Here is a 25,191-nt window from a genome sequence, read left to right on the forward strand (position 1 = left end):
TCCCAAAGTGCTGGAATTACAGGCATGAGCCACCACACCTGGCCCATATATGTAATCTTAAATGTCTCTGGATTTGTATGGTTTGATTCCTTAGATTATGTTAACACCTTACACTAAGATGAAAGAGATGGCAAAGTCAGCAGTAATGATCCTTGCACCTTAAAAAGAGAAGTAGGATGTTATGATACTATCTGACCCTTGTTTGTCTTTTTTATGTGTGTGTCCTAGCTCCCCAGCTAGACCAGGAGCTTCTTGTCAGGAATGATTGTGTGTTAGACTTCTTAGAATTCTCAGCACGTAGGAGAATGCCCTTTACTTGATGTAACCTCTTGCTCCTAAGGGTGTGCCCTCATACCAGCACCATTGCCAATACCCGGGTACTTGTTAGAAATGCAGAATCTTAGGTCCCACCCCAGACCTACTGAATCAGGCTCTGCATTTTAACAAGATCCTCAAGTGACATTAAAGTCTGAGCAGCACTGTTGTAAACTCATTGCTCCCAGGACCTCACCAACATATGTGTTTAATTTTGATGATGTTAACACCAATATCTCATATTCCCGGATCCCACCTTTATTTACTCTCAGGGACCTTAACTGATATAGTGCCATACGATGAGTGTTTCATGCTCCAGTGTGCTCTGGAGTAAGAAAAAGGGCATTCTCAGATCACAAGGTCAGGAGATCGAGACCATCCTGGCTAACACGGTGAAACCCCGTCTCTACTAAAAACACAAAAAATTAGCCGGGTGGGGTGGTGGGCACGTGTAGTCCCAGCTACTCAGGACACTGAGGCAGGAGGATGGTGTGAACCCGGGAGGCGGAGCTTGCAGTGAGCTGAGGTCCGGCCACTGCACTCCAGCCTGGGCGACAGAGCGAGACTCCGTCTCAAAAAAACAAAAGAAAAAAAAAAGAAAAAGGGCATTCTCAGGCCAGCAAGTCAAAAGAAGGTGACGTCTGAGCAAGTCTTCTAGGACTTGTAGCCATCAACTAGGTAGAAGGGTGTTCTAGGCAGAGGGAATGAAGTGGGAAACGCATGCATGCTTGAGACATGTTTAGGGAGCTTTGAGTAATTGAGTGCATATGAAGAAGTAGCCCAACAGGAAACTGATAGCAAATTATGAAAGATCTTGTTTACTAAGTGAAAGAGTTCTGTTTTTATCATATAGGCAGGCTGGGCAAAACTAGTGAAGTATTTTTGGTAATAAACGGCAAAATTAGATTTGTAATATAGATAGTTCACTCTGGAAGCTCTTTTGAGGTTGAATTTGGGGGAGGATGTACCTTGGCAAAAATAAGCGAGCCTAACAGATGGCAAGGTGGCCAGCACGTCTGCAAGTGACCCATCGACCAAGTTCAACACAGGGAGGCTTAAGACAGCCCACCAGAGAGGGGCTGCCCTATGTGGCTGAAAGATTTGGAATCTGTGTGGCTAATCTAGATTGCTCATCTGTGATGGAGCTGACAAGAGTGAGCTGCAGGAGCACCTCTCTAGGTTGAGTGTTACAAAAATGGGCAACATGAATTCTCTCAGCAGGTGCGTTGGTAAGATCAGCACTCAAATTGTTCAGGTTGTACACATAGACTTGAAGGCAACACAGAACTACTGATGTTTTTGAGACATATGTGCTCAATTCAATAAACATTTGAGCATCATATGTGTATAATGCTGATGGAAGGATAAAAGTATTATGGTACGGTCACAAAAGCTTAAGAATCATCAACCCCAGTTCCTTAATATATGGATTTTAACAGGTTCCCTTTGCACCCAAGTACAACCCAAGATTCAACTCTGCGTCATCCCACTCTAGGAACTGCTTTGTGAACCGCAGGGAGGAAGGGCCTTGCAACATCTGAAACACTGATTCATTCACTTGAACCTGTACTCAGGAGTTCTGAGAGGGACACAGTATCCAGAGGTGTGCCATCATCTCTTGGCATGACGTATCTATCTCAAACTCCATGCAGCTGATGTAGCCAAAGGAGAATGGGCCTCTTACCCAGTAGGGATACAGTACATGCAATTACCACCGCCACAGAAGCAAAAGCTAACATTTGCTAGTATTTATTATGTCCCAAGTCTTGTGTTCAATACCTTATTTACATCATCTCACCTAGACCTCATATAAATCCATAAGGCAGAGACGATTATTTTTCAATAATTGTTTTAATGAAGTATAGGACATACATAAAAGTGCACAAAGCACATGCAAAATCTTCGCTTGTATCTGATACTAGGCTGCAAATTCATGGAGGACAGAGACTATCTTTTTCATCTTTATGCCTCCACAGCACCTGGGATCAAGCCTTGACGTACTCATTAATGTTTGTTAAGTGGTTAAATAATAAGTTAATAACCAAAAGAAAATAAATGCCCCCTTGTCTTAATAGTTCTGAACTTTTGGTACATGTCACCATCACCCGTGGAACTCTAAATGTCATAGCTGCCAATACCCTGTGCCTGGAGACCTGATGCAGTGAATGGAGCCTGATTCAGTACCTGGATTTTTGATTAGACAAATATTTTCATTCACCTTTAATTCCGTGCTTTTTTCAAATGAGAGCATGACTTCACTAAATGAAATGACTTCACTAAATCATAGGGCTAAAAGCATGATGATGTGCATCTATCATGTCTTTACCTCTAAAGTGATTTTCTTTACACAACTCTTCCTTCCAAATAGTTAAAGTACTCTAGGGAATATCATTTAAATGGATTTTTAAAACCCACTCTTTCAACATTTTTACATCAAAAAGGGTAATAGTAATCATTGGAATTACAATGAAGAATGTTCTGGCAATGCATTAAAGGGGAACCATTACTAGGTTGAGAAGAAATTCATTAAGATTGTGGATATCAGTAATATCCAGAGAATTTAGAGTGGTATTTTACAAATGTAATATTCTGAAATTTGCTCTATTTTTGTTGTTAGTAGAACCTTATCAATGTTCTATTATGACAAGAATCTAAATTGTAAAGAAACTTTGAAATGATGTACATTTATGTTGCTGTTAGGAACATACTAAATTTCACACCATCAATTTCATTTATTCAATTATGCATTCACCTAATAAATGTTAGATGAGCACTACCCTAGGTACTAGAAATAGAAATTAAAATACAGTACCTTCCTTTAAAGTCATCAGTTTAGTGGAGTAGACAGTTTAGGAAATTAGAAATTCCAATGGATATGATAAACACAATATTATAGACACACACAAGGCACTGCAGAGGCTAGAAGAGGAGCAACAAATTTGGGGATGGAGAGTGGAGATAAGATGTCAGTGAAGGCTTCCAGGAGGAGTAACTCTTGAGCTTTGAATTTTATCTTAAGGAAAAAAACAGGAGGCAGCCGTATCCATCAGAATTCTTAGTCACCAGCAACAGAAATCAGCATTGCCTGATTAAGCAGAAAAGAAACTTATTAAAATGTTGTTAGGTAGCTCACAGAATTTCCTGGATTACTCAAGAACTGGACTCAGAGTCCACACAGCCAGAAATATCTCTAAAAATCATGCCAGAGTTCTGGTCTAGTGAGAATACAGCTGAAGCTGACGTTGCCAGTACCACTGCCCCTAGACATTAAGCAGCAACCAGCACCTGGTGTCCCAGAAGGTAGTCTTGCGGCAGCTGCTAACATCACCATCAGAGAAAAATTCTCTGTAGTTCTTGCTTCCAAGTGCCACTAGCTCCCAAAACAAAGTCTGGAACAGAGACATCCGATCAGCCCAGCCTAGGTCACAGGCCTGCACCCAGCTGCAAAGGAAGCTGGGAAAATAGGTATCCCTGTTTTCAATATCAACTACTGCACAACAAACCACCTTAGTGGTTTAAAACATCCATAACCGTAATTATACCCCGATATTCAGTAGGTTGACTTGGCTCAACTGGACAGTTCTTCTGCTCCAAGTGTTATCTTCTGGGCCAGCAATCATCTGAAGGCTTCTCTGCCTGGGATGCTCAAGACAGTTCACTCATATAGCTGGCTGTTGTCTGCGAGCTCAGTCAGAGCAGGTCGGTTCTCCTCCATGGGGCTTCCACAGCATGGTGCCCTGAAGATAGTTGTACATTTTACAAAATATCTCCCTTCCAAGAGGAAGCATCCCAAGCAACAAGATCAGAAGCTTCAGATCTCTTAATGCTCAGCCTGGGAAGTTACAGAGCATCACTTCTACCCATTCTAGGAGTCAAACCAAGTCACAGGCTAGCACGCGCTCAAGAAGAAAAACAAGCTCCACTTCACGATGCAAGGAATGGCAAAAAAAAAAAAAAAAAAAAAAAAAAAAGCAGCTATCTTTAATTCCCTACACTGGCATTTTCAGCTTTCATACTCAGATGAAGGCTTTCCCCCCTCTACCTAGACTCGTAAGTTGGAGATTTACTGAAATACAAGAAATGAGTTTAGATGCTGAGCCATTAATGACAACAAAAAGACAGCTGTTCACTGTTGGAAGAAGAGCATTCAAAGCAGAGGGAACAGTATTGGAAAGTCATAGAGAGGACTTCAGCTGATATTGCCACTTAAATAGTGCACTACTCGTGATGATATAATTCCTGCTGTTTTCTTGCTAACACTGCATTAGAACTGCTCCTTGTTGAGTAGAGTTGTAATTCTACTGTATTTGTGCACATTAGAGGGTTTAAACTAATTACAATTGATTCAGAAGTTGCAGTACTTGCTTGTTTTTTCCTTTCTACATCTTTAAAATCCTTTTCAAGATCATTGGTAACAAGATCTGTTCCAGGATCAGAAATGTGTATTTGACAATGATAGCCTAGGGAATGCAGTAATTTGGAAATAAATAAATCCAGATCTCATCTGCATACTAAGGCATTTTTAAACTTTCTTTTCTTTTTCATTATGAATATATTCAAAGTGGAAAAAAGTAGAAAGAATGGTACAATAAACACCAATATTTTCATGACCTAGATTTGATTTAATAATTGCTGGCATTTTGCCATGCTTACTTTATGTATATGGAGTATTTTTCCTGAACTATCTTAAAATAAGTTACAGACATCGTGACATCTGCAAAAAGTAAGGGCATTCTCTTACATATCCATAATTTCATTATTCTCTCTTAAAAATTTGACAATAATTCCCTGAATATTTAATATGGGCTCAGAGACCAGACCACCAGAATTATTGTCTCTATCAGCTCCAGCACACCAGAGGTCCAAAACGTCAGCAGGGAGTTCAGCATTGACAATCTCTGGAAAGCTAGTGTGACAGTGTGGCTCCCCAAGTGATTTTAAGTCTCGGAGAGCAGCAGCAGACCCTGGAGGGACCCAGAATTAGCAACCCCAGTAGACAGAATTACCTGAGGCAATATCAGTGGCAGCTGGCAGCTTTAGGGTATCCTGAAACAGGGTTTCAAAGGGGGCATTTATTTTATTTTGGCTATTTGCTTATTATTTAACCATTTAACAAGCATTAACGAGTAGGTCAAGACTTATCCCAGGAGCTGTGGGGGCAAAAGATGAAAAAGGTATTCCCTGTCCTCCGGGAGCTTGCAGCCTAATATCAGGTACAGGTAAGTTTTGCATGTGCTTTATGCACTTTTCTATTCAGTTACAGACATCATGACATTTTGGCCATCTGCAAAAAGTAAAGACATTCTCTTATATCTCTGTAATTTCATTATTCTATCTTTAAAAAATTGACAATAATTCCCTGAATATTTAATGCCAGGCCATATTCAGACTTCCTCAGCTATCTCCAAAATGTCTTTTAGAAATGGTTAATTCAAATAAGAATTCAATTAACAACCATGCATTTCACTTGGTCATTAATCCTCTAAAGTCTCTTTTAATCTAGAATATTACTTTTGAAGAGACCAAGTTATCTGTCTTGTAAAATAATCCGTATACTATATGTGCATGCTTGTTTCCTTATAGAGTCATTTAACTGGTTTCTCCAGTATTTCCTGTAAACTGGAAGCTGAATTTAAAGGCTTATTTAGATTCCAGGATAAATATGTTTGGCAAGAATACTGTGCAGTTCTGTATCTGTGTACTTTACATTGCATCACGTCAGGAGGCCACTGTGTTCGATTTTCTTTGTCTTTTGGTGGGGGTGGGGGAGGGAGGCAGCGAAGCAAAAATAATACCTACCAGGCTGGATGAGGCAAAATAGTCTAAGTCAGGGTCACAGTGGAACCAAAGGTGTAGTAGAGAGATGTGTTAACCAGCCCCCTTGGATGTTGTCTGCCTCTGAGCCCTTGGCTTTGGGCTGAATCCCTCACCTGAGAGGACAGATGCTCCTCTTGATGGTATTAATGAAGGGAAGCAAAGGGTCCACCCACAAGACCCTCCTCTACCCCAGGGCAAGCTCCCAGCACAGCCTCTGCACAGGTCTCTCCTGCCCAGCTCCGGGTGAGGACTGCTCTGATTTCTTAATAAGAAAAACAATACAATACAGCAACACTTATTTCATGGGCCCTACAGAGCTATAAGAACTTAGAGTCTGGTGCACTCAATATGGGCACAGACTAGAGCACTAGAATTATCATCTTTGTCAGCTCTAGCACACCAGAGGTCCAAAATGTCATCAGGGAGTTCTGCATTGACAATCTCTGGAAAGCCAGTGTGGCAGTGTGTTCAGGGCAGCAGCAGCAGACACTTGAGGGACTCAGAATTAGCAGCCCCAGTAGACAGAATTCTCTGAGGCAGTATCAGTGGCAACTGGCAGCTTTAGGGTGTTCTGAAACAAGTTTGTTCTCAAACTTGGCACAACTGATATTTTGGGCTGGATAATTCTGCATTTTGGGGGATTTCCCTCTAGCCTCTACCTACTAGATGCCAGTTGTAGTCCCACCCCAACTGTGACAACTAATGGTGTCTCCAGACATGGGTAAATGTCACCAGGTTGGTGGGGAGGGGCTTGTGTCAGCATTGTCCCATTTGAGAATCTTTGGTCTGGGGGAAAGGTCAATTTGGTGACAGTAAGGTTTTCCATTAAGAGACTAATACTGGGCTCAATATAGGAATCTTTTACATACATTAGTTCATTTCAGGTGGATAGCAACTCTGTGGGGCGGGACCATTTTCTTGATTTTTGCAGCTGAGGAAAGTTCTCTGCAAGGTTCCATGATGTTGCTAACATTCATACCTGGGCCAATGCCACTTTGACGCTGATCCTGTTGCCCAGGCTTGGGACAGTCTTGAAGGAGCATCATCTCAGGGCCAGGAGCAGCTTCTGGGTTCACAGCATTGATCTGGTTAGAGTTCCCAAGGGGCAATGGGAAGTTCCACTGGCGCTCTTCATGGGGCCACCTGAATGAAGACTCGAAGAGGAGATAGCCAGGAGAGTAGCTTTGGAGCTAGGGGGACATGGAACATGTTAAAGACTTTGAAGTGAAAGTCGTGGGCTCCTGAGAAATAACAATGAGGGGATTATCCCTAAATTCTTTATATACAAGATCCTAGGCTCCAAAGACATCTGAGATCATTCAAGACTTGCAACATGAGAACAGTGCCTGGACAAACCATACTTCACTGGAACAGCATAGGGCTGAGAGAAGCTCCCTCTGGGACCCCCGCAGAGAGGAAGGGCTGGTTCTTGGGAAGGGGAGGGCCTAATGCATGGGGCCTCAAGGAGCCTGGAGAAGTACTCCTCAGCAGAACCAATTGTATACACTGGGGCAAACACATATCTGAAAGGAAGCATTTCTCAAACTATTCCAGCAGATCTTCCTCTTCTTTGAACTTGTTACTTTTATTGTCAATCCTATGCAGCTTCAGCACTTAATTATTCTCCATTTGATAGAATCAGAAGTTTCAAGGTGACAATTGTTTCAGGTATATTGGTCTTGTCTCCCCAACTAGACTGTTAACTCCTGTTTCTGGGCAGGAACCAAGGCCTGTTTCTTTACAGTCCCTCAGCACAGAAATAGAGGAAGCTGAGTGCATAAAGGTGTTCAGTAAGTTGTTAATTTAAAAAGAAAAATTACAAAAATAAAAATCAAGGATAGGATCGTAAATTGATATTACACTTCTATAATTATAAAACCATTGAAAGACATGATAAATAGCAAAGCCTCAAGAAAGCTATTAAAAATACATTAAATTTTTCAGCTGTGAGTGGCGGCTCATGCCTGTAATCCCAGCACTTTGAGAGGCTGAGGCAAGCAGATCACCTGAGGTCTGGAGTTCAAGACCAGACTGGCCAACATGGTGAAACCTCATCTGTACTAAAAATACAAAAATTAGCTGGCCGTGGTGGTACACACCCGTAATTCCAGCTACTAGGGACGCTGAGGCAGGAGAATAGCTTGAACCCAGGAAGTGGAGGTTGCGGTGAGCCAAGATTGCACCACTGTACTCCAGCCTGGGCAACAAGAGCAAGACTCCATCTAAAAAAAAAAAAAAATTATTTTTTTTCTAGTACTACCTATGCCACTCCTTCAAGGGAATGTCATTTATTGAATAAATATGTATTGCCATCAACCATGTACCTGGCCATGTTCTTGAAGTTGGGAATATAGAAATGAATAAAGCAGACAGAAATCTCTGCTTTCATGCAACTGTTAAAATTGCATGAAAACTACCTCTATTGTATTTCCCTGGATCCTATGACTACACATTTACACTACAAATTTAAAGACAGATGTAGGTTTTAAACAAAGGTTCACCATTGTACAACAGAAATATAATGTGAGCCACATTGCAATTTAAAATTTTCTAGTAGCTACAGTTTTTTTTTTTTTTTTGAGGTGGAGTCTCCCTCTGTCGCCCAGACTGGAATGCAGTGGCCAGATCTCAGCTCACTGCAAGCTCCGCCTCCCGGGTTTACGCCATTCTCCTGCCTCAGCCTCCCGAGTAGCTGGGACTACAGGCGCCCGCCACCTCGCCCAGCTAGTTTTTTTTTTTTGTATTTTAGTAGAGACGGGGTTTCACTGTGTTAGCCAGGATGGTATCGATCTCCTGACCTCGTGATCTGCCCGTCTCGGCCTCCCAAAGTGCTGGGATTACAGGCTTGAGCCACCGCACCCGGCCAGTAGCTACAGTTTTAAAACGTAAAAAGAAACAGGTGAAATTATTTTTAATGTTTTACTTTATATATTTTTGTCATGACTCACAGCAAGGTTTCCACTTCTCTTCACCTTGAAATAAGGGACAGAAGTAGAAACAGAGTTATCACTTGACTGTTCCACAGTGCCCTGAGGCCAATCTCCTTCAAAATAAAGGAGACTTTTCTCCAGAGAGACAAGTTGCTCAGAAAGGTCATGTTTTTTCCAGGTGATCAGGCTGAATTTCACAACATAGCAGGTTGATAGTGGAACCATTTCTGCAATCAGTATAGCACATAATGAGCCCTTCAAAGCTTTGCTCAGAGCCAAGAGAGAGGCTTGAAGACTAGAATAAAGAAGAAGGTTGGGCTGCAGCTCCCTTCAGGAGAACACTCCATCTATATTGCTCCATATGTGTTAAGCCCATGAGTGGGTACAGGTTCAGTTCTGGGGGCTGTGAATTGCAAGATCAAGGTGCCAAGAGATTTGGTTGTTCGGTGTATGCTGTTCTCTGCTTCCAAGATGGCACCTTGTTGCTGAATCCTCCAAAGAGGGTGGAACACTGTGTCCTCATGTGGCAGAAGAATATGTCTAAATAAATCTAGGAAATGACTTTGGGGTCTTTGATTTAAATGTTATGTATTAATGTCAATTACCACTACCAGAAGCCCATCCTTCAAAATTTTTTCCTTGGAAAGTTCTATAAAATTTGATAGAACTATATATACAGAATTTGAGCCTTTAAAAATTTTGCTGAAAAAGTTTCAGCACCTTTAGAAATAATGTAGTCAAATAGCAGTTTCTTCCCTACCTCTATAATTTTACAGATAAAATTAATACTGTCTTAATAGGTTAAGACATATTAAATATTGAAATATTCAATATTTTCCCTGATATATTGAATATGTCCAGAAAGTTCTAGATATCCAGTATTCCAGAAAGTACTATAACACCAAATTGTAATTTTTATTATTTATGCAATAAATTTGATAAGCAAAACCAAGAAAGATCAGTGGGAATGATTAAGAAGCAAAATCTCTATTGCTCATCACACTTTGGGACAGTTGCTCATTATTATCATTATTATCATTATTATTATCATTATTATTATTGAGAAAGGGTCTTGCTCTGTCAGCCAGGCTGGAGTGCAGTGGTGCAATCACAACTCCTTGACCTCATGGGCTCAGGTGATCCTCCCACCTCAGTCTCCCGAGTAGCTGGGACTACAGGAGCATGCCACCTCACCTGGCTAATTTTTTGTAAATATGGAGTTTCACCATGTTGCCCAGGTTGGTCCTGAACTCCTGGGCTCAAATGATCTGCCCATCTCGGCCTCCCAAAGTGCTGGGATTACAGGCATCACCCACCACGCCCAGCATAATACCCTATTTTTATAAAACTGTATGAAGGACGTATTTCAAGAGGTAGTGGTGAGATAATACCTGTAATCCCAGCGTTTTGGGAAGCCAGGGTGGGTGAATTGCTTGAGCCCAAGAGTTTGAGACCAACCTGGACAATATAGTGAGACCCCATCTCTACAAAAACTAAAAAAATTAGCTGAGCATGATGACATGCACCTATAGACCCAGCTACTTGGGAGGCTGAGGTAGGAGGATCCCTTGAGCCCAGGAGGTTGAGTCTTCAGTGAGCTGTGATGGCACCACTGCACTCCAGCCTGCGCAATGAAAGGAGAACCTGTCTCAAAAAAATAAAAATAAAAATAAATAAATAAATAAATAAATAAATAAAATCTTAGGTAAATGTTTAGATACAGAAAGGACCTTGGGGATTATCTGGTGCATATTTCTTAAGCTGTGGTTCAAAGACCCTCTTCCGTGAATGAGCTTTAGGATGAGAAATTTGAGTGTCCATGGATATAAGCGTTTTTCTACAGAAAGAGCCAAAGATTTTACCATATTCTTAAAGAGATACATGTGCCAAAACATTATTTGTCCTAGAAGGGTTGAGAACCTGTGATCTGACTGTATTCTCTCATTTGTTATATAAGGAGACTGAGCTCAAGAGAGGTTACATAACTTATACAAAATCACAGTGACAACAGAACCTGGTCATAGACCCAGGTTCCACACATATTGCCTTTCCAGAACACCACCACATTGCTGAGGTTTTGTTCTTGTCTGTTAATTTCTTATACAATATAAAATGAATTAAATTGTTTTCACTTCTTAGTCTAGTCAATCTTTTTTACCCTCTTAATTATTATTCACTGTTGGTTGGTAAGGAGGTGGTAAAATTAGTACACTCCTATATTGCTGGTGGCATTCTAAATTAGCAGTCTCTTGGAAAATAATATGAGATGATAAATTACCAACAAAACATTCATAGCCTTTTGGCTTATTAACTTTTATACTGAGAAAAAAATATCCTAAAATTGAACAAAGCCACACACACAAAATGTTCATCTAAGTATTATTTTATAATAGTGAAAAATATCCATATAGTGGCCATTCCATTGACTACTAAGCAGCCAATTAAAATTAAGATTTTATATTAAACAATGGGAGGAAATGCTACAACACAGCATTAGGTGAAAAAGGGGACACAAAATCTACTTAAATTATGATTACAAGTTTGTAAAAAGTACGCACAGGAAAAAAACTAGAAGTAAATACAACAAATGTTAACTGGTAATTTTTTCTTCTTCTTCTTTTCTTGATGCCAAATCTTAGATAACGCAGTTATGGCCATAATTTTTAAAAGGTAAGTAAAAACAATACTATCATTGACTCCAAATGAAATGGACTTTATATTTCCCAGATTTATCATCTTAAAAACACTCAAATACTTTCCTTTTGTAATAAAATTTCATAAGTATTAGAGCACTGTCTTCAGAATTGTATGTAAGATTACCAATTACAAGTTAGTTGGCCAAATAGGTACTCAGTTTCCCTATTACAAAATTGTAAGCTGATGGGGGGTGTGCAATTTAATTAATTTTTTGAGACAGGGTTTCACTCTGTAGCCCAGGCTGGAGTGCAGTTTAAATTCATTTAAACATGTTCTTAGTGTAGGGTCTGCTTTAAGGTCTAGTCATATGTTCTTATTTTGATATTTCTGTTTAGTAGAGCTATAAAATGAAAAGCATGTGTTCGTTTAAAATCAGTTTCTAGTTTCTACACACAAATTCAAGCTTGCACACGAGCTAAACCAGCAGGGGGCGAAATACAATAGGCATAAATTTGACAAGCCATATAGATTTTTCTTACTTTAGTGACTGAGCAATAACACAAAATCCAGCATCACCACAAAGCAATTGATACTCCCATTTAAAGGGATGCAGTCTCCGTACATCTTACAGTGATTGAGTAGTAAAAAGACAAATGCGGGTCTATTGGAGCGCTCCGAGTTAATTTGTCTAGAAGGTTGCAGAGGCGCGATAAATCGTGATGAACTGCTATTGTCCTTATCTTTCTCCTGATTTGTATAATTCCTCGGGGTGGACACTTCTCTGTGCCTGAGGGGGAGTTTTCCATTCTTGTTTCTTTGCGTAACTGCTGAGCTTTGATGTTTCGGAACTATTTTAAATTATTCAAATTACGATGCAGACGTTTGGCAAATATGGGCAGAATGAGGAGCCGGCGGGGCTCATGATTTGTAGGACCCCGGGCTCATCATCCGAGACAGTAATAATAATACTATAGCCTGTAGTCTGATGGTTACACTGGCCGGTGTTCCAACGGATATTCATGGTAAAGGAGGAGGAAAGGTAACAAAAACGCAAATAATCAACTGCTCAGGACTGATGATGGAAACAAAATCTGTTACGACCTCTGTTCCAGAAATGCGTTTGAATGCAGAAGTTTATGGTGATCTCTTTAGCTTCACTGGATATTCCCCGGAAGGATCTATGAAAAACGACCACCTTCTCCATCCGTTAGCCAAATTCCGGACTACTAATTTTTTGTTGGTCTCGAAGACGATTTGTCAGTTTGGCGGCTGCTTTCCCACCTTAAATTCTATTTATCGCAATCTCTTGTTATTTGTTAAATACCCAGCTTCTTCCTTTGTGGGCATAAACTTAAAAAGAGGAAGAGACAGGCTGTGAGTGAAAAAGTCGTTTTTCGGGGCGAAAAGGGCAAGCTGACGAATGCTCTCTAGCAGGTTTTTCGTAAAACGGGTTCTATATTTCCAAACCTTTACAATTTTATTTGGAGAGCAAGACTTAACCCGGTCCTGAGCTGAACGTTAACCAGCTGAGAGGAGCACCTGTCCCTTTCCGGGAGCGCAGCCTCAGCGAGCGCCTGAGTGCGGGAAGACGTCTATTCCCCTACAGCTCTATGACTCGCAAAGAAGTAAAAGGAAAGGGCAGCTTGCCCGCACCCAAAATGGCGGCCGGCGTTCTGCACCACAGCGCCTGCGCAGGGGTAAGCGTTCTGTGACACCAATTCCCCTGGAGTGTCCTCCCCCACCCCACAGCACCCACCAGCGCCCGGTCCCGACCTAGCCACCTGCGCCCGGAAGTGACGTGTCGGCGGCAGCGGTTCCCCCGCTGCATGATGGGAGAGTGTGTGGAGTGGGCGGGGGGTCTCCGCGGAGGAGGTGGAGGCGGCGGCGGCGGCGGAAGAGGGCGGAGGGTAGTGGGATGGGGGTCCCGCGGCAGCGGTGAAACTCCGGGTGGGTGTCCATGGGGCTGCTGCGCTGACAGGGCTGTGAGCAGCCGGCCTTCCGCTTTCACCAGTTCCGCGTCGGAATAGACGGTCCTTCCCCGGGGAGCCAGTTCCTCCCCGGGCCCCTGAGCCATGCCCATCGCGGCCGCCCCGAAGGAACCAGGTAAGCGCCGCCGCTCCGCTGCCCTAGCTGCGCCGGCGAAAGAGGGTGTGGGGACCGGGCCCGGCCCAGCAGCCGGACCCTCACCCGAGCCGGGAGCATCTGCCCGCCGCGGAACCGGGGGCTGCGAGGACGGAGCCGGCTCTGCGGGCCTGCGGGCTCCCGGCTTGGGCTCTGCTCTCTTCTGCGGCGAGTGCGGGAACGCCGCTGGTGGCGCCCGAAGCGCACGGCCCCCTCCTCGCCATCCCGAGCACCCACCGGGGAAGTGGGAGTCCTTCCCTCCCCGGCCACCGCCGGCTCTCCCTGCCCCTTTGCTTCCACCTGCCCAAAGCTCCGCTCCGGCTGCGTTCTCCTGGGAGCTGTTCAGAAGTTTGGAGCTTTGCTCGGGCTTCCTCGCTCTCCCTCCCCCTCCCTCGTGACAGGTGTAAACACTGCCTCCTTCACCGAGGCCCGAGGCTGGCCGCGACCTGAGTGCTGCTTCCAAGGGTCTCTGAAGCAAGCGAATTTGGAATTCTCCAACAGGCAGAGGGCACAACCCCAAAGCTCACTCATCCCTTCCTGAGAGTACCTTTTCTGCTGTCTTCTTGCACTCTTCAAGAAATTATCTGCGTCTCCTCCCCAGATTGCGTTTGAAAAGTTGAGCCATTATTCTTTAAGCGCCTGGTTTGGCAGGTGCTGCGTCTTGCTTGGGGCAGAGGCAGAGTATGGGGTGAGCGGTGGTAGGGTCCTTGCTCTATTAGGAAAGTAGTGGGGATAGCAAGGTTTTTTTTCCTTGTTGCTTTGTGCAAGTTATAGCTTGGTTATACCGAGTCTTTTCTGTTGGGGCCGAGGGAAGAACTGACTCATACATGTAAATTTTTTATTGGGCGGGGGGATGAAACAAAAGTAATGGTTCGGTTTCAAAGTTCTCACTTTAGGAGAAGTAAAGTAGAACTTTGGTTTTCAACTTTTCCTACGGTATAAGTCTTCCTTCCACCTCGTATTCCGAGGATTTTATTCGGTGGAGGGGAGAGTTTATCTTTGATGTTACACTTAATTGTTGCTTTCAGTTAACCTCTTAGACGTTAAAATGTATGCTAAACTCTAGGGACAATAAATGTTTCAACATTATTATGTTAATATAATTAGCATAGTCACGTACATTTTATATGCTTTGCCATATTTAAATGTTGGCTTTTTTAGTAGTCATTTTTAACACTTTGCAGAGGTGTATTTGTTTAAACAAAGTATCTGTAGTAGTCTCCTAAATTTTGTTCATAAAGATATTTCACATGGATTAAAAGACAGATCTTGTGTAAAACATGTAGCCCAGCAAATGGTACCTAGCAGGTATTCATTAGATCTAGTTGTTCCTCCGTATATCAAATTAGATATATCAGTTGATCTTCAAAGTACATACTTATTTCTAAATCTTCAAAAACCTCTGGAAAGAAACCACTACAATTCACATAATATGTAGGGCACTGAAGTTTTAATGTTTGCTGATCTTTTGACCTAGAGACTATTAAAAAATAATCCTATATCACAACGAGGATAATAGCATTGATACGTCTTGCAGAATCCAGTTTTCTTTATGAAAATTGTATAATCTGGGTGAATCCCATTATAAAACATCATTTTACATTTTCATTTGTTCTGCTTACAGTTTTTGAAAAACTAATTCAGAAATGTGATGAAATTTGAGTACCAAATAATGTTTTATTTTGTGTGAAATCTAAAGTGCTTTCCTTAGCAGGCAGTCTTTGAATAGCATCTCATTAAGGGATTGCCCCTTCTCTCCCATCCCTTCCCCCAAATCTCATAAAAGGAGGCCGCTAAGTATTTAGGTATTTTTAAATCATCATAAATTATTTAAATAAAGTGTTTATATTCTAATTTAATGTTACCTACACTTTGTAGATTAAAAAAATAAAGGTTTTTCCCTCTATTCTTAGCACTTTCAATTCCTCTTTAGAATAGTGAATCTTTCTAGCCGGAACTTTATAAGTATTTTTAGTTTTTACACTATTTTGAAAATCTGGCATTATATGGATTTTACGTATCTCATTTTGGTAATCTTTTGCTCTATCAGTTTGTGTATATATCAGATATAGTCAAGTCCTTTTGCAGCTTTATATGATAATTGCTAACATATGAGCAATATATATGTTGCTCATACATATTGCTTCCTGTGAGCAAGATACTTTTCTAAATGCTTTCTATACAGTGTACTAACTCAATCCACACAACCTGTAAGGTAGTAAACGGTATTATCTCTCATTTTTCAGAAAGGAAACTGAGGCACAGAGATATTAAGTAACGTGCCTTAGATCAAACAGCTGGTAAGTGACAGCCATTTGACAGACCATTTATATAGTCTCAAGCAAAACTATATATTGTCTGTGCTTTGTGCAGTGTGTAGCAAAAGTATAACAACGTGCATGGGAATGATAAACACCAAGCAGAATAAAGGTGACCTCTGGAGAACTTGAGAGGGATGAAGGATCTAGGAGGGGCCCGTGGGTTTACAAACATATCTTTACATCCTTAAAAAAATCTGAAGTGCTTCGTAAGATATTAAGATTTAACACACCTGAGTGATGGTTACTTGATCATTCCTTACAGCTTTTTCCCCCTAAGGTTTGTATATGCATGAAATTCTTCACAATGAAATTAAAAGTTTAAAGGCCGGGCGCAGTGGCTCACACCTGTAATCCCAGCACTTTGGGAGGCTGAGGTGGACAGATCACCTGAGGTCGGGAGTTCAAGACCAGCCTGACCAGCATGGAGAAACCCCTTCTCTACTAAAAATACAAAATTAGTCGGGTGTGGTGGCACATGCCTGTAATCCCAACTATTCGGGAGACCGAGGCAGGAGAAACGCTTGAACCCGGGAGGCAGAGGTTGCAGTGAGTTGAGATCACACCAGTGCACTCCAGCCTGGGCAACAACAAGACCAAAACACCATCTCAAAAAAAAAAAAAAAAAGAAAGAAATTAAAAGTTTAGGTATTTAACTTTAAAACATGTATCAAGTATCACTCTTCTTTCTCCATTGTATATGCTGAAAGAGGACCTGGAAGGAGTTAGTATTATTTTATGTTGACTTTCTTTTAAAATACAAGGAGCTTCTAAGTTTAAAAAAAAAAAAAAAATTAATTAAGGATTGTTGGCCTCTCCAGATTCCTCTGTGTTAACTTACCTTGCCTGGGCTCTTCTCTATTGCTGGCAACCATTTAACAGTCCTTTATCACACTCCTAGTTTCTATTTCTGGCCTTACCCTCCTAGCATAGAGGCTCATAGGTCTGTGGATTAGACCTATTCCCAAGAAAAAGAAAAAGGTCAGAACTAAGTGAGGAGGAAGAAAGAAGGTGGAGAAATCACTGCTTATTGATTTGGGAGAATTGAAAAGAGGAGGGAAATAATGATTTAAGACTCCATCCTATGGTTGTCAGTTACTGTCACCCTTGTTCCAAATAGCTAACTTCAAGATAAGCCTTGCAAAGATAGATAGCTAATTAATTAAAGGTTAATTTACAGGCACTGTATTAGTGAATAATTCCTGTAGGAAAATTACACAGTAAATGATAATTTACTGTAGGTTCTCTTTATGTAAATATTTACAGTATGCCATAAACCATTTCAGTTAAATATCTGCTGACACCATGCATGTTATCTTCTTCCTTTCATTCATAAAACAAGTATCTATTGAGCACCTGCTATTTGTCAGGCCCTGTTGTAGCTGCTGGGAATACTGAAATGAACAAACAAGAAAAAAATCTACCCACCTACAGCTTCAGTTTCTTTGTGTATATATGTATGTACTCACATGTTTGTGTACGTATTTGGGACAAATAAGCAAATAGCAATAAAATGGCAGATGATGTTAAGTATCATCAGAAAAATAGAATCAGTTTTGGGGGATAGGGAGTGGTGAGTTTTTTGCTTTGAGCCAGTAGTAAGGGAGGTTGGTGGGGCTTGCTGTTTTATATAAGGTGGAGTCAGAGAAGGCTTAAACCCGAAGAAGGGGGAGCAAATAAGAAGAGTGGTAGAGACGGAAGTATGCCTGGAATAGTCAAGGAATTGTGGCAGAGGAGTCCAGGGTGAATAGAATAGGGTGAACAAGTAGAATAGTAGTACGAATTATGATCAGAGTTAGAGGGTGAGAGGGGCAGTGTTTTAGGGTCCCTACAGAAATTCTAATGACTTTGGCTTTTTACTATGGGGGATGGTAAGTCATTGCAGGATTTTTGAGTAAAAGTGTAAGATAATTTATGTTGTAAAAGGATCTGTCTAGCTGCTATATAGAAAATAGACTATAGGAGTGGAATGTAAGAATAGAAGCAGAGTCAGGAGATAATTGTGTTGATATAGTTAAGAAGAGATGGTAGTGGCATGAACCAAGATGGTAGCAGTAGAGATGGGAAGTGGTAGGACAGTTTCTTGAATTGGAACCTGCAATAATTCCCTCATTTTTAAACTCAGCTTACAGAGGCACTCCCTTCTGAAAGTTCAAGGCCCTCGCCACCTATGTTTCTAGCTTACTCCCTGTGCCTTTCATAGATCCTGTGTTCTAACCATATTTTATTATGTGTCTTACTGTTCCTTGACAGGGGCCCTATGCTTTATCTTTAGTGACTACCATTTCCTCTGTCAATTAAATCCTTCCTATTTCAAATTTTCTCCTTATGAAGTTGTTTTTTTTTTGTTGTTTGTTTGTTTGTTTGTTTTACCATTCCTTCTCTTCCCAATCAAGTGTGATATTTTTCTTAGAATCTCGGTAGCCACATTTTGCTGCAGTGATGTTTATATTCTGCAAAAAACATATGCATTATTTTTGCTGTTCTCTTGTGTTATTCTCCTTAATTAGTTGTAAGTTTCTTTAAGGTTGAGACTCCTTTTACTCAGTTCTACCACCGTTTTATATGTAATAGATGCTCAGTAAATAGTGGGCATATACATATTTAAATTTTTTTTAAATAGTCTTATTGCAGAAGCATACAGGAGCATCATAGAAAATAGACAAGCAAAAAAACAAATCACTTTTTTTTTTTTTTTTGAGACAGAGTCTCACTGTGTCACCCAGGCTGAAGTACAGTGAAGTGATCATGGCTCACTGCAGACCAGACTTCCTGGGCTCAGGCAGTCCTCCTGCCTTAGCCTCCTAAGTAGCTGGGACCATGTGCACACACCACCATGCCTGGCTAATCGTTTTTATTTTTTGTAGAGACAGGGCCTTGCTATGTTGCCCAGACTGGAAAAAGATACTTTTAAAAAAATCCCTCAACCACGTGCGGTGGCTCACGCCTGTAATCCCAGCACGTTGGGAGGCCAAGGTGGACATACACTTGAGGTTTGGAGTTGGAGACCATCCTGGCCAACATGGTGAAACCCAGTCTCTACTAAAAATAGAGAAAAATTAGCTGGGCATGGTGGCGGGCACCTGTAATCCCAGCTACTCAGGAGGCTGAGACAGGAGAATCACTTGAACCTGAGAGGTGGATGTTGCAGTGAGCCAAGATCATGCCATTGGACCCCAGCCTGGGCAACAGAGTGAGACTCCGTCTCAAAACAAACAAAAACAAAAACAAAAATCCCTCACTGTTGCAGTGTATATAATAATGCATAGTTTCCTACACATTTTAATATATTTATATATGTGTACTTTTTACCAAACTGCAGACTTGTTGTACACAGTGTTTTGTAGACTTTTTTGTTTTAAGTCAGTTGGTTTAGTCATCTAAACTAATAGTCAAGGCCATATTCAGATTATTCCCCAGTTCACCCAAAAAAGTCCCCTTGCAACTGATTTACCCAGATCTTTATCTACTTCATATTATGTTTTTCCAGTTACTAAAATTATGAAAAAATAATGTGCTTATTATAGAAAATTTGGGAAAATGTCGGAAAAAAGTAGAAAGAAAATGGGTGTGTCCATGATGGCAGGAACCCATCTGTTTTAATGCCTGGCACAAAGTAACACTCAATAAATACATGTTAAGAGGGATAATAGAAGAAAAATATCATTGGTCATCAGGCTACAAAAAGAAAACTGTTAATATTTTGGTTTTCTTCCTGTTTTATTTTTACCGTGGATATGTGAGTGTGTCATACACATGCATATGAATCATATTACATCGATCTTTTACTTATTAAATTGTGAGCATTTCTGCTTGTTACTAAATTTTCCTTAAAACATGCTTTTTGGCTGGGCACGGTGGCTCACGCCTGTAATCCCAGCACTTTGGGAGGCCGAGGTGGGAGGATCACCTGAGGTCAGGAGTTTGAGACCAGCCTGGCCTACATGGTGAAACCCTGTCTCTACTAAAAATACAAAAATTAGCCGGGCATGGTGGCAGACACCTGTCTTCCCAGCTACTCGAGAGGTTGAGGCAGGAGAATTGCTTGAACCCGGGAGGTAAAGATTGCAGTAAGCCTAGATCATACCACTGCACTCCAGTCTGGGTGGCAGAGCGAGACTTTGTCTCAAAACGAAACAAAACAGAAAACACAAAAAATGAGAAGACCGTGCTTTTTAATGACTGTGTAGAATGCTGTTTTCAAGTTATCTCTGCTGTTTCCCGCTAATGTGGCTTTTCCAGATTTTACCATCATAGAAGAGCATCTTGGTGAAAAGGTTTGTACATAAATCTTTGACCTTATTGTTGATTATTTCCATAGGATCAAGTCTTAGAAGTAGAGTTTTTAAGTCAGAGGGAGAGCCTGTTGCTGTTTAAGAGGTTATAATAAAATCACTCCTACCAGCAGTGGTTGAGTCCCCATCTCCCTCTCATTTCCTCAGATGATCTGTAATATGCAGTTTTTAAATTACAGGAATTTTTATTTTGAATTTAAACTTTTCAGCAGTGCGGAATGTTTGCCTAATTTAAATTTTTTGAATGATTTAAACCTGAGATATGCCTTTATTTAATATAAGGTTAATCTTGCTTAATGCCATGCTCTTTTTAAGGTAACCTATTCTGTTAGCAAGTGATTTCAGTATAAAAAAATACAGTACAGTCTTCTAGAACTGTCTTGTCTAATACAGTAGCCACAAGCCAAATGTGTCACTTGAAGTGAAACTAGTCCAAATTAAGATGTGATTTCAGTGTAAAATAGCAGATTTTAAAAACTAATGTGAAATATATCAGTACTCGTTTACATTGCTCACGTTAAAATAATAATATTGTAGATACTTTGGGTTAAATAAAATTTCATCTGTTTCTTTTTAAATGTGGCTACTAGAAGATTTTTAATTGCATATATGGCTTTATTGTTGTCAGTTGGCCACGCTGCTCTAGAAATGACACTTTTTATTTAGAGAAGAAATATAAGATTAACTTCACTCTTATAGAAAGGAATACATAGATTTTTTAAAATTACATATTACATTTAAACCTCTCAATATATTTTCCATAGTATACATGGGTTGCACAGTAATTTTTCAAGTTACAAGTGTTTGATCACAAACTGTAACTTTTTATGGTTCTTATGCTCTGAAAGAAATATGTGTGGGAGGACTTGAGGGAGGGTGTTAGGAAACTTACCTGAGGAATTGATCTCTCACCTAAATATTGAAGGATGTGTGGGAATGTCTTAGGCACTGGGACTGTTAAGTGCAAAGACCCTGTGGCACAAGGGAATGTTAATTATCTACCTTTCAAAAACTGGAAGAAGGCCTAGCCTAGAGCATTGAAAATGGGGAAAGGAGGAGTAAGGCTGGAGAGATAGGAATGGTTTAAAGTGTTTGTTAACTTTTTTTTTTATCTTTATCACAAGAAGAGGATTGGCATGATCAGATTTGACTTTCAAAAAGATTACTTGGGTTGGGCGTGATCGAATACTACTTAGGGAGATTAGTTTAGATGATAATGGCATTTTGCACCAGAGTGGAGTCAGAGGTGAAAAGAGGTAGATATTCCAGAATTGAGGGATTTGTGAGGTGAAGTCGTTTAATGAGATATTAAAGGATAAGGAGCTTTGTCAAAGGGGATCTTAAATTTCTGGTATGGTAACTGGGTTAGAGAGCCCTGGAACATAACCAGCTTTAAGGAAAAAGCTTGAGCTCTGTTCTTGTTAAGCTCAGTTTGAGATCTTTGTGGAATCAAGTGGAGAGGTCTAAGCAGAGAGCTGGCTTGGCTAGGCTGTAAAGATGAATCTGCGAGTCCAAGAATATGGTAATTATTAATAAAAGCCTTAGGTAGATGAAATTGTTTTGGGAAAATTGAGTAAGGATGAAACCTAGATAAACATATTACTAATTTGAGTGTGTTTAATACCTATGGGAAAATTGGATTGTTTTGCAGCCTATTTTGTGTAAAAATGAAAGCAAGGAGTAAGATCAAATAAGTTTAAATACATACTGTTTGACATATGTGTAATTAAGTAGATAATCTTACATAATGCTTATTTGATTCTTTGGAAACATTTACCTTTTTCCTGCAGCAGAAAATAAACTGGGCTTCCTAACTATCAAACAAGCTGAAGACAATTATTAATAGGTATTGCTGTTTTTGCTGTATTAATAGATCTAGGCCAGGTGTGGTGGCTCATGCCTGTAATCCCAGCACTTTGAGAGGCCAAGGTGGGTGGATTCCTTGAGATCCGGAGTTTAAGCCTGGCAACATGATCAAACCACATCTCTACAAAAAATCTAAAAAATTAGCTGGATATGTTGGCATGCACCTGTAGTCCCAGCTACTGGGGAATCTGAAATGAAAGGATCACTTGAGCTCAGGAGGTCGAGGTTGCAATGAGCTGAGATCACACCACTACACTCCAGCCTGGGCAACAGAGTGAGTGAGATCCTGTTTCAAAAAAAAAAAAAAAAAAAAATCTAAGGAAAACTTATATAATTATCTTCAAAAATATAGAAAAGGCATTTAAAAATCCATCTGTGATTTTTTAACAAAGCAACTTAAAATAAGAATTACTGAATAATTCTACAATACAGTAAAAACATACACCTCAACTCAGAAATCAATATCTTAATTAAGGGTGAATATTAGATTCCTACCTATCACCATTGTTATGAGACTTGGAAAGGAAAAGTCAGTCTACCCTAATTTGCTAGTGATGTGATAGTATACTGTGTAAACACCAAGAGCTTTTGTTTATGTAAATAATGCTTGCCAGTTAGATAGGGTGGAAGTGAAGACTACTATTTACATGAGCAGAAAAAGGTAAAATACCTAACAATAAACTTAATAAATGTAAAAATTCTATATTGCTAACAGATTCAATTTTTATGTTATATAAAATGAACAATTCTATATTTAGGTAATAAAAGTGATCCTTCCTGATGAATGAATTGCCACTTGTTATTCTTTAAATCATTTTAAGTGACATGTGATACTTTTCAAAGCAAAACTCCTAGGAATAGGATTTATAATATTTGCATACATTTTAGTGAGGCCACAGTTTTTTAAATGGCCGAAATAAATAGTGTTTCTGCCTTAGCCACCCTCCCAAGTAAGTTTTTTTTGGTGTTTTCTTCTTGGTGATTGCTTAAGGTTTGTAGTATTTTCAGTTTTGCTGTGGTTTTTCATCTCTCATCTTGTTTATTGTGTGGATGCAAAAATGTTGACCTGGAGTATTTGCAGCTAAAATACTTCTGCTACAATGACACTCAAAATCTGAAGCATTGATTTATTTTCTTAAGGCTTTTGTTTTTAGCGGCTATTTATAAAAAGCAATGAACTTATTAAGAGATAATTTAACTATTTTTATACTGAACGCTTTTTATACTTTTTACTATTTTTGATAATATCTTCATTCCTAAAAAAAAATTACTAAGAAATTCAGGTATCAAAAATTTGTATTTTCTCTCACCTAAAGCCCAAACAGAATATTTGAGTATTCATCACTTCTTACTTATGGTTAAGTTACCACTTCCTCTTCTTTTCCATATTTCAGATTCTGGGCCGGCAGATGGTAGTTTTCTGTCTCATCAGGTTTCATAAGTTGACACAAAGCACAGGGCAAGTGTTACACGTAAATAAAAAGTTCAGATTTTAATCAGATTAGCAGTGACCCTGGTTTCTGGAAGTAGGGAAGTTTTTTGTTGGTGCTGCTGTTCACATAAGCATTTCTTTGTGTTCATCTGCAAGTGAAACTGTGATTAATTCTTTAAACTTGTTTTTTTTTTCTGAGAATTCCTTAACATTTAAATTATATACTAATTATAAGTGAACCTTCAAAAAGGAATACACAAATGATTTCATAAGCTTTCTAGCTAAGTAGAAAGTAGTAATATTTCCAAAGTGGAATTTCCCATATCTAGAGCTGTCTCAAATACTTACGTATTGTTTCAAAAATTGTCACAGTGCTTAAACTTTGATCCTTTTAAGTAAATTTTTCAAGTTTCATTTTTAAGAAGAGTATTGAAGATTTAATATTGTGAACTCCTTGTTTTTGAAATCTTAAAGATGTTAAGTTTCTTAGTGCTAGTCTCAGATAAATGTGTACAACACAACTTTAAAATATTTATACAACCAAATCATAAGAGAAAACATTTTTGTAGGAAAAAGTACTGTTGCAGTAATTTACCTATATCAATGAGTTTAGCAGTTCAGTTTAGAAACATTTAGGTCATCCCTGGAGGTATAAAGTCCAATGGCATTCCTATACTCAGGGAACTTAACACAAAGGTTCTCAACCTTAGCTACCCCATTTAGTATCATCTTTGAAACTTTGAAAAATATATAGATGTTTGGGTCTACCTATTCTATTCGAGAAAAAAGTTAATACAAAGCTAAGGTTGAAAACCTATTGGGGGAAAAACCTTGGAAACAAATGTGATTTGCTTTGTTAAATGTAATAGGAAATAGATATAAAGGATGATTAATTCAGACAGGAAACCTGATACAATGAAAAGAACACTGGTTTTGATGTTAGAGTCCCACTTTCCCTACTTATTCTTTGTGGGACCGTGAACAGATTATGTGACTTGTTTCTTCCTCTGTAAAATGGGTTTTTGTGATTAAACTGAATGTATGAATAAACTGGTGTACAAATAAGTACCTTGCGCAGTACCTATCACATAGTAACTTAGTAAGTATAGGTGATCTCGCTTCTCCAGACTTCATAGAAAACTTCATGCCTGAATAGAATTTTGAAGGCTTAGTCAGTGGGTTCTCTGGATATATAAGAACAATACATTAGAAGAAATGACATGTGACAACTTAGAGGTAACAGTGCCAGTGGAGGATCCAGAGGTAATTTTGTCTGGCTGGAACAAAGAGGGAGTCTCTTAGCCACGTTGGCTAAGATACGGAGTTTTAAGCAGACTGCAGTAATCCTGGCCCAAAATAATGAGGCCCTGACAAGGTGTAGGTTGTGGTATGTTAAAACAAATACAGTAAGAGATGTTAAGGAGGTGGAAACTTGATTGATTTAATTTGTGGTAGACGGG

The 25,191-nt window shown here is 39.8% G+C and overlaps 2 protein-coding genes across 4 annotated transcripts in view; one reads left to right on the forward strand and one right to left on the reverse strand.

Moving 5' to 3' along the window:
• Positions 1-11,429: 11,429 nt before the first annotated feature.
• Positions 11,430-17,013, reverse strand: LOC117063073 (WAS/WASL-interacting protein family member 1-like). The gene is made up of 2 exons (XM_033176838.1): positions 16,980-17,013; positions 11,430-14,342 (listed from the first exon to the last, which is right to left on the reverse strand). Exons 1-2 carry the CDS (start codon positions 17,011-17,013, stop codon positions 13,300-13,302), a joined length of 1,077 nt encoding a protein of 358 aa, XP_033032729.1. The 3' UTR covers positions 11,430-13,299.
• The window catches only part of AFTPH (aftiphilin), a 69,112-nt gene continuing 57,441 nt past the window's right edge, over positions 13,521-25,191 (forward strand). For 2 of the 3 annotated variants that reach the window (XM_033239231.1, XM_033239232.1), the window contains exon 1: positions 13,620-13,802. The gene's annotated coding sequence lies outside the window, so the exon portion shown is untranslated. Of the gene's footprint in view, positions 13,803-25,191 lie in introns of all 3 variants that reach the window. The other variant, XR_004443981.1, reaches the window with a different exon arrangement.

This window comes from Trachypithecus francoisi, unplaced genomic scaffold, assembly GCF_009764315.1.
Source record: "Trachypithecus francoisi isolate TF-2019V2 unplaced genomic scaffold, Tfra_2.0 Lachesis_group17, whole genome shotgun sequence".
Taxonomy (NCBI): Eukaryota; Metazoa; Chordata; class Mammalia; order Primates; family Cercopithecidae; genus Trachypithecus; species Trachypithecus francoisi.